The following is a 20326-nucleotide window of genomic DNA, read 5'->3' on the forward strand; positions in this document are numbered from 1 at the left end:
CTCGGGACCTTTGCCTTTTGCGGGCAAGTGCTCTACCATCTGAGATACCGAAGCACGACTCACGCCCGGTCCTCACAGCTTTACTTCTGCCAGTATCTCGTCTCCTGCCTTCCAAACTTTAGGAGACGAGATCCTGGCAGAAGTAAAGCTGTGAGGAACGGGCGTGAGTCGTGCTTCGGTAGCTCAGATAGTACAGCACTTGCCCACGAAAGGCAAAGGTCTCGACTTCGAGTCTCGGTCGGGCATACAGTTTTAATCTGCCAGGAAGTTTTAATATTATTATTGTTCATAATCTGTTATAACAAAGTCTGATTATGAAGTTGATTAGCGTGACATTTTTTTATTTTGATAATTCTTGTTCCATAGTAGTGTACAACTTTATGTGCCCATTGGTCATTGTTGGCCAACTGTGAAAACCTCCTTTCAGAACTGACAACTACAAATGAGTGTTACAGTTGTTATCTGTGGCCACTAATAAATGATATTTATGTGAAAATCATATAACTTAATGACAAAAAAAGGTTCTGGACATATAATGGTTAAAGACGAGCCACAGCAAAAATTGACCACGCAGAGTGTTATCAGAATTACGACAGTAACCCAGAGTCTCAACTGCATTGTTTGTGTATTCCCACGTGTCTGAGAAAGCGAGTCACTATTCCTCCATAATGAAGTATGTGTTGAACTCAGAAATATGAGAGGAGGTTAGCAATTTCAATCACAGATCTTGAGCAGTTAGAGGAATTCTACTCTGAAAGTTTTTTGTGGTACGGCAGAGTCATATTTTTAAATTTTTTTCGAGCTCTATCTTTTTATCAACCACTAGTTTATATCGCTCACATAATTATTTACTGTCCTGTTCGTTTTGATTAAGACAGGTATGTTTTAACTGCCTTCTTAAACACAAATAATTATTTACTTTAGTTTATAGTCGCAATTTTTTTGTTTTGGCTACTGGCTACTAGTTTCGATACCAAACAGCGTTATCAAGACATCAGAACATCCTATAAACAAAACATTTCCGTACATAGTCAAAATCATAATTTACTAATCATTTATCATAGTAAATGTCTGGTACAGATTGAAGCCTTGAAATACAGACAGTCCCTTGTCCCTGTCTTGCACTTGTCATGCCCGCTTCCCAAGTAGCTGTGTCACGTACTAAAAGTAAAAGCCAATGCTATACTTTAAACAGGTCTAAATTGCGGACAGAAGTGATAAGAATACCGGATATGAATGGAATTTCTCTTTTCTTCTGGAAAAAGAGTTGTTGTTGTGGTCTTCAGTCCAGAGACTGGTTTGATGCAATACGATGTCAAGTGATGAATTTGCTAATACTAATCCTGTTAGTCCACCAATTGTGAATAGAAAAATAAATCCTAAAGCTCATAATAGCGGTGGATTGAATTTGAATTTAGTTCCATATAGTGTAGCTAATCATCTGAATACCTTAATTCCTGTAGGTACAGCAATAATTATTGTTGCTGATGTAAAGTATGCTCGTGTGTCAACATCTATTCCTACTGTGAATATGTGATGTGCTCATACAATAAATCCTATTAGTCCAATTGATAATATAGCATAAATTATACCTAATGTTCCAAATGATTCAATTTTTCCTCTTTCTTGACATACAATGTGAGAAATAATTCCAAATCCTGGCAGAATTAAAATGTAAACTTCTGGGTGTCCAAAGAATCAAAATAGGTGTTGATATAGAATTGGGTCACCTCCTCCTGCAGGGTCAAAGAATGATGTATTTAAATTTCGATCTGTTAATAGTATAGTAATAGCCCCTGCTAATACTGGAAGCGATAAAAGGAGGAGAAGGGCTGTAATAGCTACAGATCATACAAATAAAGGTGTTTGATCTAGAGTTATACTTTCTGATCGTATATTAATTGCTGTTGTAATGAAGTTTACTGCACCAAGAATAGATGATACACCTGCTAAGTGAGGTGAAAAAATAGCTAGGTCTACAGATGCCCCTTCATGTGCGATAGCTCCTGCAAGAGGGGGGTAAACTGTTCATCCTGTACCAGCACCGTTATCTACTATAGAAGATGTAAGAAGAAGGGTTAGTGAAGGTGGTAGTAGTCAAAAACTTATATTATTTTTCTTGGGAACGCTATATCTGGTGCACCAATTATTAATGGTACAAGTCAATTACCAAATCCACCAATTATAATAGGTATTAGTATAAAAAAAATTATTACAAATGCGTGGGCTGTAATAATAACGTTATAAATTTGGTCATCTCCAATTAGAGATCCTGGTTGACCAAGTTCAGCACGAATAAGTATTCTTATTCATGTTCCTACTATTCCTGCTCACGCTCCAAATAAGAAGTATAAAGTACCAATATCCTTATGGTTTGATGAGAATAATCATTTTTGCGGTAAGATGGCTGAATTTAAGGTGGTAGACTGTAAATCTACTTATGAGATGTTTCTCTCTTACCATGTTTTAGGCCTTATATTCAGTTATGATTCTAGACTGCAATTCTAGAGGTGTAAAATTTACTAAGGCCTAAAAGATTTTTCTTTTAATTATAACTTTGAAGGTTATTAGTTTTGTTAACTTAAGTCCTTAGTATAATGAGATTAAGGTTGATGTTGAGATTAATCCTATTGTTGAAATTATTACTGTTATAGGAAGAATAATTCTTGATTTTTGAGACTTTATTTTTATAGATCATGAACTTTCTGTGTATGACATAATTAGGGCTGAGAATCTAATACGTATATAATAATAAAGTGTAATTGTAGTTAATACAATCATAATGGTTATAATAGTTGTTATGTTATTTTCTATTAATGATTGTATTACAATTCATTTTGGTAGAAATCCAAGGAATGGTGGTAAACCACCTAGGGATAAAAGAGATAAAAATATTATGAATTTAATTTCAGTTTTTATATTTCTGGCTGAATAAATTTGGTTTATAAAAAATAGATTTATTTGCTTAAATAATAAGACCATAATTAATCTTAATAGTGAGTAAATAATAAAGTATAGTTCTCAAATGTTTTCTCTAACTGTTAGGGATCTAATTATTCACCCTAAGTGTCTAATTGAGGAATATGCTAGAAGTTGTCGTAGAGATGTTTGATTTAAACCACCTATTGCCCCAATAATAATTCTTAGAATGATAATTGTTCAAATGAAAGTTCTTAGTTGAATACAATAAGATAATACCATTATTGGGGCAATTTTTTGTCATGTTATTAGTGTTAAACAGTTATTTCATCTTGAAGCTCCTATTACTTCTGGAAATCAGAAATGAAAGGGTGCAGCCCCGATCTTTAATAATAATCTAGGTCTAATTATTATTGATGGAATAAATTCTGTTTCTCATCCTATTGGATACTTTATTTGAATCAGCAAAATTGAAAATAATAGTATTGTCGATGCTATTGCTTGGACAATAAAATATTTAATTGATGACTCATTTATTATTGTATTTTTATTTCTTGTTAGGAGTGGAATAAATGAAAGTAAGTTGATCTCAAGTCCTATTCAAACTCCAAATCAGTAGTTTGATGAAATGGACAGGATCGTTCCTATCATTAATGTTGATAGGAAGAGAAGTTTTGTAGAGTTGTTGGTCATTAAAAAGGAGAGGATTGATACCTCTATAAATGGGGTATGAACCCATTAGCTTGTTTAGCTTACCTTTTTACATTAAGGTATATGATGCATGTTAGTTTTTGATACTAAAGGAGGTAGTTTAATTCTGTCTTATGTAATTTTTAATGAAGGTAATTTTATTTACTTGATTTATCCTATCAAGGTAACCCTTTAATCAGGCACTTCATTTATATTTAATATATAAATTAAAATTTTTTTAAAAATTTGTTTTTTTGTATTATGTTGGTTATTTTTAATTAATTTATCTCGGTTAGGATAATTTGAATATATATTATATATAATAAATAATTTATATTAATATATTACATTTAATTAAATTTAAATACCCATAATGTTATTTTATTATTATTAAATGATTATTTTAATACATTTATTTACCTAGGATTATAGCTACTTATGTTTTTAGCTTAAAATAGGTTATTATATTATAAATTATATAATAATATGTAAATTAATATTAAATATTATTATAATTGGATATAATAAATATAATTAATATTATTAAATATAAAATATTATATTAATATAAATAATTATATTAATTATAATAATATAATTAACATATTTTCTATAATTAGATAATTTAACTAATTAATATTTAAGTTAACTTAATATAAAGTTAATTGTATATTAATAACATATTACATTAATTTACATAATTGTATAAAATAATACCACCACCTCAGTATTTTACTGTTGGCACTACACACGCTGGCAGATGACGTTCGCCGGGTATTCGCCATACCCACACCCTGCCATCGGATCACCACATTGTGTACCGTGACTCTTCACTCCACACAATGTTTTTCCACTGTTCAATCGTTCAATGTTTACGCTTCTTACACCAAGCGAGGCGTTGTTTGGCTTTTACCGGTGTGATGTGTGGCTTATGAGCAGCCGCTCGGCACTGAAATACAAGTTTTCTCACCTCCCACCTAATTGTCATAGTACTTGCAGTGGATCCTTATGCAGTCTGGAATTCCTGTGTGATGGTGTGGATAGGTGTCTGCCTGTTATACACTACGATCCCCTTCAACTGTCGGCGGTCTTTGTCAGTCAACAGACGAGGTCGGCCTGTACGCTTTTGTGCTGTACCTGTCCCTTCACGTTTACACTTCACTATCATATTGGAAACAGTGGACCTAGCGATGTTCAGGAGTGTGGAAATCTCGCGTACAGACGTATGACACAAGTGACACCCGATCACCTGACCACGTTCGAAGTCCGTGGGTTCCGCAGAGCGCATCATTCTGCTCTCTCACGATGTCTTATGACTGCTGAGGACGCTGATATGGAGTACATGGCAGTAGGTGGCAGCACAATGCACCTAACATGAAAAATGTATGTTTTGGGGGGTGTCCGGATACTTTTGATCACATAATGTGTGAGTTTCAGAAGAACATTTGTGTCTGGGACTAGCGAGTCAAAAGGTTCTTTGGATTACAAACAGATGTGCTGCTACAAAAATTATTATTTTTGGTGTCTGTGTGTGTGTGTGTGTGTGTGTGTGTGTGTGTGTGTGTGTGTGTGTGTATGTGTGTGTGTTGGTACGTGCGTGCGTCCTTGCTACTTGCAGCTCTTATCATTCATTGTCTGTATAGTTCATTCAGACTGCGATTATTTTCGTGTCGTGAAGATATTCGCTTCTTATCTACAGTAGGAGCGATTTTGCCTGCCTGTATGTGGTACAGCAAGTACAACGAATTTTACTGACTGCCCGAAAACCTTGATAGTCTTCATCTGAATATTAACAACGTTTTATACAGTGCTGTGAAATATTCAAAAGGTTACATATATTCTTTTTGTCTCTAAGATCAGAATTTGGTCCGATCGACGTTGAAATCTGATAATTTACAACGCTAGTTTTCTAGAAAATGAAATCTATGTTACCATGTTTCTATTTGACAACTGGTAATGTAGCTGTTTAGGAGTTGCTTTGGATCGCAAAAATGTACAGTAATTAACAGGATGCAGTTCTGTAAGACAAATTACACGAAATAAACTAAAAATGCGATGTCAAGTTTAGAAGTTTTGGTGTACTTACATTCCAGGGCCCAGGTATAAAGCTCATCAATGAAATCAGCTGGTAACTCCTGATTTTCATCCCTCACTTCATGTACCCTGCGAAAAGAAGAAATGAACAGTCGCAGAAATGGCATGAACTGCAGCAAACGAAAATGTGCACGTTGTTTCCGGTGATTATATCAAAAGAAGAAACATTATAATTTAATTATATAAAAACTGAATGCAGTTTAGAAATCCTAAATATCACCTTCTGAGTGTCTCCACAGCACTTATTAAAAGGAATGTGTTCACGGAAACGCTGTAATACAATCACGCTTAAAGTAACCGTCATTGTCGACGATATTTTAATTCATTCTGTCATGGGGTAGCCCACGGCGCATAATAAAAGGCTATGCTAAGAGAAAGACGAGGTTAGGCAAAAAATAATGCAGATGATGGCCAAGCCTGCAGGTTGCGCCGTCGTATTTGACCACGAACGGCACATTTGCAATGTCCTTAATACGTTGCAAGTGTCGGTCACGGCCAGAGTTGTGTTCTGTGTAGTTGGAAGTGCATTACGTTTGAGTTACGTGAATTCGAACGTGGGAAAATTGTTGGTGCTCATATGGTAGGTGCTTCATTAACCAAGGTAGCCGAAGTGTTTGGTGTTTCACGAGGCACCATATCAAAGATGAATACCGCATACACGGAAAGCGGGAAAATCTCAACCACTAAGTAACGACCCGGTCGAAACTGAGTGTTGAGTAATAGTGACAGACGGTCATTAAAGAGAATTTTGATGAAAAATAAGATGTCGACAGCTGCAAAAGTGGCTACAAAGCTGAATGTTACACTCTCGAACCCTATCAACATCTGAAGAACACGAAGAGCTTCACAAGCAGGGAACTGCTGGGCGAGCTGGAACACATCAGTGATGCAAATACTCGTAACAGAAAAACGTGGTGCCGAAGCCATAAAACCTGCAGTATGGAACAATGGAAGAGAGTAATTTGGTCAGATGAGTCTTGTTTCACTCTCTTTCCAACTTCTGGCCGAGTTTAAATCTCAAGAGTGAAACATGCAGGGACTGGGTGATGATTTGCGTAGCCATATAGTGATATTCTATGGGCTCACTGTTACTCTGCACGGTAGGATTACTGCCAAGGATTATGTGATCATTTTAGCTGTTCAGGTCCATGCCATGGTAGAATGTTTGTTCCCGCAATGGCACTGCTATTACCCAAGACGACAGAACTGCTGTTAATACAGCTTGCATAGTCCAGTACTGCCTTTGTGGGCAAGAGGATTAATTGTCGCATCTCCCCTAGCCTCGACAGTCACCAGATCTCTATGTTACCGAGCCGCTGTGTTCTACTTTAGAGGGAAGAGAGTGTGGTCGCTATCCACCTCCATCATTTCTATCTCAACTTGCCACTATGTGGCAGGAAGAACGGTATCACATCTGTCTTGAAAACATACGGTACCCGTGTTTTCTTCGTTCCAAGATGACTGGAAGCTGTTTTGATTGTTAACGGGTTCCCTCGCCGTGTTAGGCATGGTAATATGTTGTGTTTTTGGTGTTTTCATAATTTTGTCTAACTCTTATATATTTCTGACATCATTTCTTCGTATTTGAAGACCACTTTCCCATTATAAGTCTGCCCCGATAGCTGCGTGGTCACCGCGGCCGTCTATCACGCCAAGAGGCCCGGGTTCGATTCCCGGCTCGGTCGGAGATTTTCTCCTCTCAGGGACTGGGTGTTGTGTTGTACTCATTATCATTTCATCATCACCAGTGGAAGGCAACGGTAAACCACCACTGGATTCACTTCCCTAGACGCTCATGCGGTGGACCTCTCTGACGAGACTTCCCCCGTAACAAGACCTGCCATAAGGCAGAACACAAAGATTTTTCCATTATAAAGCCTTGATTAATTTTCGGTTTATAGACCTAACAGCAGGACAGTAAGTCTCTTATATGCTAGAAGAAAATAGATGTTTATCATGTAAACACAACAACAAAAATTGAGTGGATTTATCTAGTTCATGTTGCGAAAGTGATTTTAAAAAGTAAAGGATGAACAAGAAAACAATTTTTTAGTTTAAGTTTGGAAGGTAAGAGACGAGATACTGGCAGAAGTAAAGCTTTGAGGACCGGGCGTGAGTCGTGCTTTGGTAGCTCAGATGGTAGAGCACTTTCCCGCCAAAGGCAAAGGTCCCGAGTTCGAGTTTCGGTCGGGCACACAGTTTTAATCTGCTAGGAAGTTTCACTTTTGTAGTACTTACAAAAATCTGCAAAATATTACTGAAGTTGAGAAAACCCTAAATGCGGATGGATATGGACGCATTTTACAGCATTGCGTACCAAGTGCGGTAGAGGAACAGTTAGGAGATGGTGATTCTTCGTATCTACATGGTAATGCAAATGTGAGGCAATGGGTTATAGATAATAATATTTCTGAAGTGGACTGGGCTGCCCTGACTCCCGACCTAAACCCAATGTACCACCTTTCAAATTAGAAAGAACATCGACATCGCTCTAGACCCCAGCATCCAACATGACTACCTTCTCTGGTTTCGGCTGTTGAAGAAGAATCGGCTCTCATTTTTCCTATCATTATTGTATTCGGTTGGTGTGTAAGTATGTAGCCTTTTCCCATAAGTTTAATAAACACAACAGATACACACATCAGAGACTTTAGCCATCAGTAATATATTCACTATTTACAGCAGTCTGCCAACGCTAGGGTAACTTTTCGATTCCGCGACTGTAGAAATCACACGGTTTTGAGGCGAAGAACTCGTCGAGCCATGTTCCGAGCGCATTTTCATCTGGAAGGAAGTTCCTTGAAGGCTGTTCGATACAGATCGGAGAAGGTAAAAATCAGAGGCCGTAAGATCAAGTGAATAAAGCGAGTGCGGTATGACTTCCCAACCCAACTACTGTACAGGTACAGTGCTTTTTGTCAGTTTAGCAGAACGCGGGAGGGTGTTATCGTTGAATAGCATCACTTCACGCAGTCTTCCTGATCGTTGTTCTTAGACTGTGACTGCAAGACGTCTCAGATATTGACGATAAATGTGAGCAGTGGTGGTTACACTCTGGGGAAGCAATTCGTAGTACACCACACTGCCGCTGTACCACTAGATGCATAACACTGACATTTATGAACGCGCGCAGGTCTTTGTACCGAGAGTTGCTGCTTTGTTTGGGCTCAACCATTCCTTTCTTTTCCTTGTTGCTGTTGTGGCCTTCAGTCCGAAGACTGGTTTGATGCAGCTCTTCATGCTACTCAGTCCTGAGCGAGCCTCTTAATCTTCGAGTAACTACTGCAACCTACAGCTTTCTGAATCTGCTATATTCATCTCTTGGTCTTCCTCTACGATTCTCCCCCCCCCCCCCCCCCCCCCAAATAATAAGTTGGTGAGCCCTTGATGTCTCATAATGTGTCCTACCAGCCAATCCCTTCTTTTGGTCAAATTGTGCCACAGAACTCTTGTCTCCCCAGTTCTATTCAGTAATTCCTCATCAGTTACATGATGGATCCATCTAATCTTCAGCGTTCTTCTGTAGCACCACAGTTCGAAAGCTTCTATTCTCTTTAATCTAAATTGTTTATCGTTCATGTTTCAATTCCATGCATGGCTACACGCCACACAAATACCTTCAGAAAAGACTTCCTAACACTTAAATCCATTTTCGCTGTTAACGCATTTCTCTTCTTCAGAAATGGTTTTCTTGCCATTGCCAGTCTAAATTTTTTTTCCTCTCTACTTCGGCCATCATCAGTTATTTTGCTGCCCAAATAGCAAAACTCCCCTATTACTTTAAGTGTCTCGCTCCCTAACGTAATTCACTTAGCATCACCGCACTCCATTATCCTGTTTTTGCTTTTGATTATGTTCGTCTTATATCCTCTTTTCATAGCACTGTCCATTCCATTCAACTGCTCTTCCAAGTCCTATCTGTGACAGAATTGAAATATCACCATCAAACCTCAAAATTTTTATTTTTTCTCAATGAATTTTAGTTCCTACTCCATATTTTTTCTTTAGTTTCCGTTACTGCTCGTTCAATGTACAGATTGAATAACATCGGGGGTAGGCTACAACCCTGTCTCATTCCGTCTCAACCACTGCTTCCCTTTCATGCTATTCGACTCTTACAACTGCCGACTGGTTTCTGTATAAGTTGTAAAGAGCCTTACTCTCCCTGTATTTTACCCCCGCTACCTGCAGTATTTCAAAGACAGTATTCCAGTCAACATTGTCAAAAGCTTTCTCTAAGTCTACAAATGCTATAAGCGTACGTTTGCTTTTCCTTAATCTACCTTCTGAGATAAGTCGGATGGTCAGTATCCTGCCTTCGCGTGTTCCTATATTTCTCCGGAAACCGAACTGATCTTCCGCGAGGTCTGCTTCTACCAGCTTTTTCATTCTTCTGTAAGGAATTCGTTTTAGTATCTTGCAACCATGATTTATTAAACTGATAGTTCAGTAAATTTCTCACTTGTCAGCAACTGCTTTCTTTTCGAATTGGAATTACCACATTTTTCTTTAAGTCTGAGAACATTTCGTCTCTCATACATCTTGCACATCAGATGAAGGAGTTGCCTCATTACTGGCTCTCCCAAGGCTATCAGCAGTTCTGATGGAACGTCGACTACCCGCGGGGCCTTGTTTCGGCTAAGATCTTTTACAGCTTTGTCAAATTCTTCTCGCATTACCGTATCTCCCATTTCATCTTCATCTATGTCCACTTCCCTTTCTATAATACTGCTTTCAAGTTCATCTCCCTTGTACAGACCCTCTAATATATTCTTTCCACCTTTCAGTTTAGAACTGGTTTACCACCTGAGCTCATACAACTGATTCTCTTTTCCCCAAGAGCCTCTTTAATTTTCCTGTATTCAGCATCTATCTTTATCCTAGTGAAATATGCTTCTACATCCTTGCATTTGTCCTCTAGCCATTCCTGCTTAACAATTTTGCACTTCCTGTCAATCCCATTTATTAGACGTTTCTGTTCCCTTTCGCCTGCTTCATTTACTGCATTTTTTTGTTTTCTTCTTTCGTGAGTTGAATTCAGTATCTCTTGTTTTATCCAAGGCTCCCTCTAAGCCTTGTTTATTTAGCGCTTTGATCCTCTGCTGCCTTCATTATTTCATCTTCTACTGTAGTCGTTTCCCCTGCTTTACCAACCATTACCTGACGGTTCCTCTGAAATTCTCAGGAACCTCTGGTTCTTTCAACTTATCCAAGTCCCATGTCCTTAATTTCCTAGATTTTTGGATTTCTTCAGTTTTAATCTACAGTTCATAACAAATAAAGTTTGGTCAGAGTCCACATCTGCACCTGGAAATGTCTTTCTACTTAAAATCTGGTTCCTAAATCTATGTTTACTCATTATACAATCAATCTGAACCTTCCGGTGTCGCCAGATTTCTTCCACGTATACAACCTTCTTTCATGATTCTTAAAGCAAGTGTTAGTGTTGATTAAATTATGCTCTGTTCAAAACCCTACCAGGTGGCATGCACTTTCATTCCTTTCCTCCGTTCATATTCACCTACTATTATTTCTTCCCTTTCTTTTCCTACTACCGAATTCCAATCCCCCATCACAATTAAGTTTTCGTCTCCTTTACTACATGAATAATTTCTTCTCGTTATGTTAGCGTAAAGGCACCACTTCTCATCACCAGTAACAATGAATGATCGGTGCTGTTCACGAGCCAATTGATGACGTGCAAGCAGAGATGCATGTATAGCCAACTGCTGATTTATGTGATTTTGGCTTAGAGCATGCAGTAGTGAGACTCGCGGTTTTTGAATTTTCCCTACTGCACAAATATCGCACGATAGTGGAATGATCGTAGTTCGTCACATTTGCCAGTTCTCGAGCACGCTGAAGTGGAAAATTGTGTATCAATGCGTTTAAACGATTTTTATCAAACCCCAAAGATCTTCTTGAACGTGGAGAATCAGTAATGTCAAAACGATCCTTTTTAAAACGAGAAAACCATTCTCTTGCCGTGCTCGGTCCAATGGCATCATCCCCCACACGGGGCGCAAATGTTTCTGGCTGCCTCCGCTGCTGTCACCGTCTATTGAATTCAGACTGAAGAATATGTCGGAAACGTTACGATTTCTCCACATGGAATTCCATTTTCTAGCGTCCACAGCTCCACTCACTTTCTCCAAACGACAAAATGACAATATGTAAACTCAAATAGCAACAGTAAACCACAAATAAAAAATGACATTTGATAAATAAACACAAAGCAACCCGAACACCGACATGCAAAACAAAAATGCTACGAACTTATGCACTGACCTAATACAACGTGTCAGTACAGAACAAGTTTCAGAACAGAGAGTTTCATTATCAAAGACGTATCGTTCTGTTTAATGTAGCTAAGGAAAATATTATAGTACTAGAATAACATTTTCACTCTGCAGCGGTGTGTGCGCTGATATGAAACTTCCTTGCACATTAAAACGTTGTGCCCGACCGAGACTCGAACTCGGGACCTTTGCCTTTCGCGGGCAAGTGCTCTACCATCTGAGCTACCGAAGCACGACTCAGCCACGGTACTCACAGCTTTACTTTTGCCAGTATCTCGTCTCCTACCTTCCAAACTTTAGAGAAGCTCTCCTGCGAACCTTGCAGAACTAGCACTCCTGAAAGAAAGGATATAGCGGAGACATGGCTTAGCCACAGCCTGGGGGATGTTTCCAGAAAGACATTTTCACTCTGCAGCGGAGTGTGCGCTGATATGAAACTTCCTGGCGGGACGTAAGTTGTGCTCCGGTAGCTCAGGTGGTAGAGCACTTGCCCGCGAAAGGCAAAGGTCCCGAGTTCGAGTCTCGGTCGGGCACACAGTTTTAATCTGCCAGGAACTTTCATATCAGCGCGCACTCCGCTGCAGAGTGAAAATCCCATTCTGGAAACATCCCCCAGGCGGTGGCTAAGCCATGTCTCCGCTATATCCTTTCTTTCAGGAGTGGTAGTTCTGCAAGGTTCGCAGGAGAGCTTCTGTAAAGTTTGGAAGGTAGGAGGCGAGATACTGGCAGAAGTAAAGCTGTGAGTACCGGGCGTGAGTCGTGCTTCGGTAGCTCAGATGGTAGAGCACTTGCCCGCGAGAGGGAAAGGTCCCGAGTTCGAGTCTCGGTCGGGCACACAGTTTTAATCTGCCAGGAAGTTTTATTATAGTACTGTTACGTAGATCACAGACCGTTTATGTGTAGTGTCATGCCGCCTGTAAGCTCATGTCTACAGCTTACAGGGTAATCTATACATTATTCGTATACTGTAGACCCTGCACGGTTGATGCAGAGCTAACACTGCGTTATTGTCATCACCTCTGTGGATTTCATAAAGCTAAAAGCTAGTTGTACACCCGTAAAATCTCTGCCTAACGTAATTTTTGGATGGTGCCGTTAACATAGTGAAATTCATTCTGTAGCTAGAGATATTTAGCCTTTATCCATTCCACAGGAACTACAATATACGAAAGAAGTATATATTATCCTATAAACTGCAGTCTTGCACATGTCAATGAGAAACCGTCTTTAACCTACGAAAAAGACAATAAAATTTTATTGGGACTACAGGACATATGACAGTAACCGTTTGATAATGTATACGTATTATAAATTAAAGCGCCCCCCCCCCCCCCCCTGGTTTTTCGATCTGTACTTCAAGGCTTTTTTTGTGGCAAGTTCCAATGGGACCAAACTGCTAAGGTCATCGGTCCCTAGGCTTACACACTAATTAATATAACTTACGCTAAGGACAACACGCACACCCATGGCCGAGGGAGGACTCCACCCTCCGACGGGGGAGCCGCACGAACCGTTGCAAGGCGCCCGAGACCGAGCGGCTACCCCGCTAATTTCAGGAACTATTGCAAGGATTTTTATATGATCTTTACTTATAGATACATTGATTCATGAGGAAGGTTTGTGTATATAATTTATCGCTGCTACGCCAGACAAGTAGCTCTGTCTTCGATGCTTACAGTTTGTGGTAGTCGTGAGAAGTCGGGGAGGGTCGCTGTAGGCCTGCATTTTCCAACACCGCTTATGCTCTAACAGATGAGACCGTAAAGTTAACTATTTAGAAAATAGTTTTTCCCATACGGATTAGTTTATACAACTGCAGACCGAAGCCACTGCATGATCATAATGAAGAAACTGAAGTAGATAAAATCAGGATATTGTTAACGACTAATTTTAACCCATTTTACCACATTTGCGCCTTCGGGTGTCCTTCAGAACTGTAAGTGTCCCAGAGTCGTCGACAACGATGTCACGTTGAATTGAAGCACCTTTCAAGAAATGTAAACTGGTTGCGATTGGAGAAAGTGAAACAAATGTAGAGCATAAATTAATGATAGCAGGAGGTCCCACTACAGCACCTAATGCCCTCCCATCGAATCATCAGAAGGAATTTTCGGATCAGAATACGACAGTTCTCTTGTGGACCCCCGGCCCCGTCTTCATCGTTTTTCATACATTTCAATGGAAGAAACTGCTTATCGCTCTTTGAACGAGTGTCGTTCAGTAAGTAATGCAACACGTTTCTTTTCTCGGCCAGTTGCGTTTGAACAAAAGGATAATTTCTTGTGGTACATCATGAAATAGTCCCCCTTCAGCCCCTACAGTTTCATGAAGTTCCGTTTGGTGGTGGCGCCATATGAATGCATTCAAAATGGCGTCTGTAACGGAGATACGTTCCAAGCAGACAGCTGTCACTGAGCTTCTTTGGCGGAAAACCAGCGCACCACAGATATTCATAGGCGCTTGCAGCATGTCTGCGGACATCTGGCAATGAACAAAAGCACGATGAGTCGTTGGGCGAGGCGTCTGTCACTGTCACAAGAAGCTTGTGCAAACCTGTCCGATCTGCCACGTGCTGCCCGGCCGGAAACAGCTGTGATCGTGCAGACACTCTCATTCGAGGTGAACGGAATTCACAGTCAAACGCCTCGCTGCACGACTGGGCGTCGCTCGCTGTTGGTAGTGCCAACACACTCGTCCGTCAGTTGTGATACTCAAAAGCGTGTGCCCACTGTGTTTCTGGCCGCCTAACAGAAGACCATAAAGAGCAACGAAGGACCATCTGTGAGGATTGCTTGCGCGTTACGAGGCTGATAGTGACAATTTTTTGTAGAACATCGTCACAGACGATGAAACATGGGACAATCACTTCGATCGGGAAACAAAACGGCAATCCACGGAGTGGCACCATATCACCTCTCCTCCGAATAAAAACTTCACAAAGTCGCACCCTCAGCCGGTAAAGCCATGGCGACTGTCTTCTGGGGCACTGAAGGGCTTATTCTGTTTGACGTCCTCTCTCATTGGGCAACGATCAACTCTGAAGTACATTGTGTTATACTCAGGAAACTGAAGAAACGACTTTTGCGAGTTCGTTGTCACAAAAGTGCTAACGAACTTCCCCTTTTCCGCGCCACAAGGCCTCGCGCAACTCTGCGCACCCTAGAGGAGCTCACAAGACTTTACACGACTGTTCTTCTTCATCATCCACTCTACAGCCCGGATCTCGCACCTTCCGACTTCCGTCTGTTTGGCCCAATGAAGGACGCACTCCACAGGCAGCTGTACGTGCGTGATTGGGAGGTGACGGGTGCAGCATACCGGTCCCAGGCCCCAGTAAGTTGGCGTAAGGCTGTCGCACTGAACGGAAATTATGTTGAAAAATAGGGTTTCTCAGCGAAAAAAAGGTGGGGAATAATATGGTGTTTTGGAATCCTGAATAAAACAGACCTGCTTTCAGAGAAAAACGTGTCGCATTACTTACTAAATGCCACTCATATCTTTATATTTCTCTGGGAAAAGAATTATTGATTACAGATAGCGAAAGTACAAGGAATAGTAACGGCGGGGGACAATGGTCGCAAATATAAGATGCATAGCTATATTTATAATGCTAGTAATAGCATTAATTGTTTTACTGTCGTCATACCAATGTGGTGTTAATACTGTGGCTGGAATAACATGCTGTCAAAATCGCAGTGCTATCACCAGCTGCTGGTGTCTAGAATATGTCGAAGCGGGGAATGACTTACTCAGATGCTGGCGGGTCCAACGCTATTGGCAATACTTCCTTCAGACCTATAGTTACTGAATGAAGGGTGAACGTCAAGCACAGCGTGAAACTCAGGAGGTTCTACACAAGTTCAGTTGGCTTGAGATAAGGGGCACCTATTTTCATATTTCGATCGCATTCAGCAAGCCGTTTGCAGACACTTTTAGCTATGTCTAGAGACGCATCACCTTGCCGAAAAATACACGATCCTACACAAGGAATACAGGCACCACGTACGTGATTTCTGAAGATGGATTTATAAAACAAACAGGAGAATATTATTTTCTGCATGAATTAATGACGATGTGGCGGACCACGTAAACGTATCGCTGCCACACCAACCGGTGCCCTTCCTGCAGTAATCGCAGAATGTTCGTTCTCCGACGTTTCTCGCCGGAAAAGTCGACGTCCGCTTGAGAGGTTCCATGTCCTCTTTTGCATGTCGCCACTCATTTTATCAGTTTTATTAATGTTCTGTGTCATTGCACGGTGGTAACAGATCGAATAAGGTTATTGTAATGAGAGTATTTGTACTGAGAGCTCAAAAATACTTTTCACTTGATTCCTATTCATGTTGGGTTACTTCCCTGTGTGGCCTGTGCGAGGCGAGCATCGGAGGACGCGGTACACTGCATTTCCGGTTGGGGGCTGCACTTGCCCTAATTCTGAGGGGTTCGTACAATGGGGTTAAGCGCCTGGCGGAATGACTGACGTCGGTCGAGTTTCGCCTATTGAATGCAGGGCGAAACGACCTGCGAGACGTCTGAGTGTCGCCGCAGTTTATGTGTTTACCGTTCCGGCGCGTCCGGAACGAAGATTCCTAGCACCGACTGGCTGCATTGTCCTCTTGATTCTGAGAATACTTGTGGACTGCACCCTGCTGGGTGCGACTGTCTGACGCCGGATGGCTGCTGGTCTAGGCACGTTGTTTTCGTAGCCGGTCAAACGGCAAGTTCAGTGCCCTCAGCTGAATAGCAGAGGCATGACTGGTCAACTTAAACTGAGGCTAGCTGACGTCATAAAGCCCTGAACGAAATTGGAGCGAACGGTCGCTATTGGCGCGAATGATGTTCTGAGACAGTGTGGGGGGAATTTTGGAATCAGAACTCAACGCTGATTCGCGGTTTTCGAGGACGGTAGGGAGTTGAGCAATGTTGGCGTTGCGTTGCGTTGCGCGGGCGCAGTAGAATTCGGGATCTAATCTTCGTCGGAGTCGGACTGTTATGCCACTTAGTCGCACAGTTTTTCGGCAGAACTTAGAATTCTGAACAACCTTCGAGGCCAGGGGTTGAAACAGAGTTGTGCATACTAGAAGTCGGCGCCTATACCATCAGAAAGCTGCCTCGCGACGACCTGCTACAAATTTCAGGATTGGTGAAGTGTTTTGCGGCTCCGGCATTGTAGGACCTATCTATTTTATACTGAAGTCCTCAGCAGCACGCGCGCTCGCTTTGCCACAAGTCCACCTTGCTTGTTTCTCCATGCGATCCTATATGAGATCTCACTACTAATCGCGATACTGCAATATAGTCGAGGGAGTAATATTTGATTTATTAGGACCTCCAGTCATTACCGTCAAGCTATTGCATCACAGAGAGTAGGAGCCCTTGTTCTCGAACCAACTCTTATTCGCATAATAGTTCAGAATACCCTATCCTTTAACATACTTTATGCATCGATAATCATGTGGTGGTGGTGGTTAGTGTTTAACGTCCCGTCGACAACGAGGTCATTAGAGACGGAGCGCAAGCTCGGGTTAGGGAAGGGTTGGGAAGGAAATCGGCCGTGCCCTTTCAAAGGAACCATCCCGGCATTTGCCTGAAACGATTTAGGGAAATCACGGAAAACCTAAATCAGGATGGTCGGAGACGGGATTGAACCGTCGTCCTCCCGAATGCGAGTCCAGTGTGCTAACCACTGCACCACCTCGCTCGGGGATAATCATGTGCATTTATGTTCTGATGTATAATAAATATCATTGTAATATTTAAGCCGCACATCATTTGTAGATATATGCAGAATCCCATTTCCTGTTGTTTATTATGATAAAGTTCTCTTTCTTTCTCTCTGAGTAGATTACGATTTTTATTAAATTATTATGAATGTGCAACTAGCAGGGTCCACCATCATTTCCCTTCGTTACCGTTGTGTGCATAGTTAATTAGGTGGTAGGTAAGGAGGGGTCGAGTGCATGTCTCGTTCTCATGCAAAATTCGTCAGAATTAAAGAGGTACAAACTCTTCTCCACCCGAGCACCTCACACATTACGTCCTGGGAAGCAGGAATCGGTTATTCTTTTCAACCAGCATCAATCCAGTTTCCTTAATGCAGGCCCACCGTCATAAGAATTGGAGAAACTGTTATGCATTTATTTCGAAACCGCGTATGCACTGGCGTAGGATGAACGTGTGTCGCAGATATGAGTCGGCCTGACGTTTTATTTATTGGAGCTATGAGATGTTCCACTGCAAAATGTCGACATTGACCCTCGTACTCGACATTCAGCTTGGAAATCAGCTGCATGTGAGATCCACAGCGCCCCAAAAAATTTATCCACAGGAATGCCGTACTTCAGCCATGATATGCTTTCCCAACAAAAGTGCTTAAACAGGCGGCCCGGGTGGCAGAGCGGTTCTAGGTGCTACAGTCTGGAACCGCGCGATCGCTACAGTCGCAGGTTCGAATCCTGCCTCGGGCATGGATGCGTGTGATGTCCTTAGGTTAGTTAGGTTTAAGTAGTTCTAAGTTCTAGGGGACTGATGACCTGAGACCTGAGATGTTAAGTCCCATAGTGCTCATAGCCATTTTTTGCTTATACATTTCAGTAATTCGCAGGTCCACAAGTACTGCTTTACATTGACACGAAGTAAAAAAAAAAAAAAAAAAAAAAAAAAAAACGCTGGAACTCTGCTACTAGGCCTTGAATAATGCATCTATGTCTACATGATTACTCTGCAATTCACAATTAAGTGCCAGGCAGAGGGTTCATCGAACCACCTTTAAGCTACTTTCCTAATGTTCCATTCTCGAAAGCGCGCGGGAAAAACGAACACTTAAATCTTTAGGTGCGGAATATGATCATTTCTCCATTTGTAGGTGAACGCCAACAAAATATGTTCATCCTCTGAGGAGAAAGATCGAGGCTGAAATTTCATGACAAGGTCCTGTTGCAACGATAAACATCTAAGTTTTAATGATTGCCACCCCAAGTCGAAATCGTTCCCGCGGCACTCTCTTCCCTATTTCGCAAGAATCCAAAACGAGCTGTCCTTCTTTGAACTTTTTCGACGTCTCCCGTCAGTCGTAACTGACACGGATCCCATACCACGCAGCGATACTCCAGAAGAGAGCGAACAAGCGTAGTGTAAGCAATCTCTTTAGTAGATCTGTTGCATTTTCTAAGTGTTCTGCCAGTAAACAGCAGTCTTCGGTTTGCTTTCCCCACAACATTACCTATGTGATCGTTCCAATGTAAGTTTTTCGTAATTGTAATCCCTGAGTATTTAGTTGGGTTCACATCCTTTGGAGTAGAGCGATTTATGGTGTAACTGAAATTTAGCGGATACCTTTTAGTGCTCTTGTGCATGACTTCCCACTTTTCATTACTTCGAATTTATTGCCACTTTTTGCAGCATACAGATACCTTGTCTAAATCATTTTGCAATTCGTTTTGATCATATGATGATTCTACATGACGGTAAACGACAGCATCATCTGCAATCTAAGAGGGCTGTCTCCTAAATCATTTATGTAGATCAGGGGCAGCAGAAGGTCTAAAACACTTCCTTGGGGAACGCCAGATATTAGTTCTGTTTTACTCGATGACTCTCCGTCAATTATTACGAATTGTGATCTTTCTGACAGTAAATCACCAATCCAATCGCACAACTGAAGCGGTATTTTCATAGGCACGCAGTTTGGTTTGAATTCGGTTGTGAGGATCGGTGTCCAAAGCCTTCTGGCAGTCTAAAAATATGGGATCAATTTCACGCCCCCTGTCAATAGCACTCATTACTTCGTGAGAATAAAGATCTAGTTGCATTTCACAAGAACAGTGTTTTCTGAATCCGTATTGGCTATTTGTCAATAAATCATTTTCTTCGAGGTAGTTCATAATGTTCGGGTAAAGTATAGGCTATGTTCCATAATTCTAGTGCAAATCGACATTTCTGATATGGGTCTGTTCAGCGGATTACACTATGCTCACTGTTATAGAATCCCCATATTAATGACATATTAAATAATGTAATATGTTAAACGCATCAAGGTGAAGAACATTACGTGTAAAATATGATTGGTGTTACGATGCAAATGCGGTAAACATTGTTTATATGAGAATAATTGGAAGAGAATTTTAGTTATCAAGGTAAAGAATAAACAGTGTGACGGTCTGTGAATAGTACTTTGAGTAATAAACTCTTACGTCTTCTTGGTAAACGATTAACAAGACCGCACAGCAGAGTACTATTTCTGTGGATATAAAGCAGACGATTATTATTCATGCTTTTGTACATAGATGGTTGTGAGAAATGAGAATATTATATGTATTAAGCAT

At 40.9% G+C, this 20326-nt stretch overlaps 1 protein-coding gene across 1 annotated transcript in view; it reads right to left on the minus strand.

Annotated features, from left to right (window-relative positions):
* LOC124775508 (probable cytochrome P450 49a1) overlaps nucleotides 1-20326 on the minus strand; it is a 148323-nt gene that overhangs the window by 89035 nt on the left and 38962 nt on the right. Inside the window, exon 5 of the mRNA XM_047250344.1 lies at nucleotides 5696-5772. Within this exon, the coding sequence (XP_047106300.1) occupies nucleotides 5696-5772 (77 nt within the window). The remainder of the gene's footprint in view (nucleotides 1-5695; nucleotides 5773-20326) is intronic.

This window comes from Schistocerca piceifrons, chromosome 1 (genome assembly GCF_021461385.2).
Source record: "Schistocerca piceifrons isolate TAMUIC-IGC-003096 chromosome 1, iqSchPice1.1, whole genome shotgun sequence".
Lineage (NCBI taxonomy): Eukaryota > Metazoa > Arthropoda > Insecta > Orthoptera > Acrididae > Schistocerca > Schistocerca piceifrons.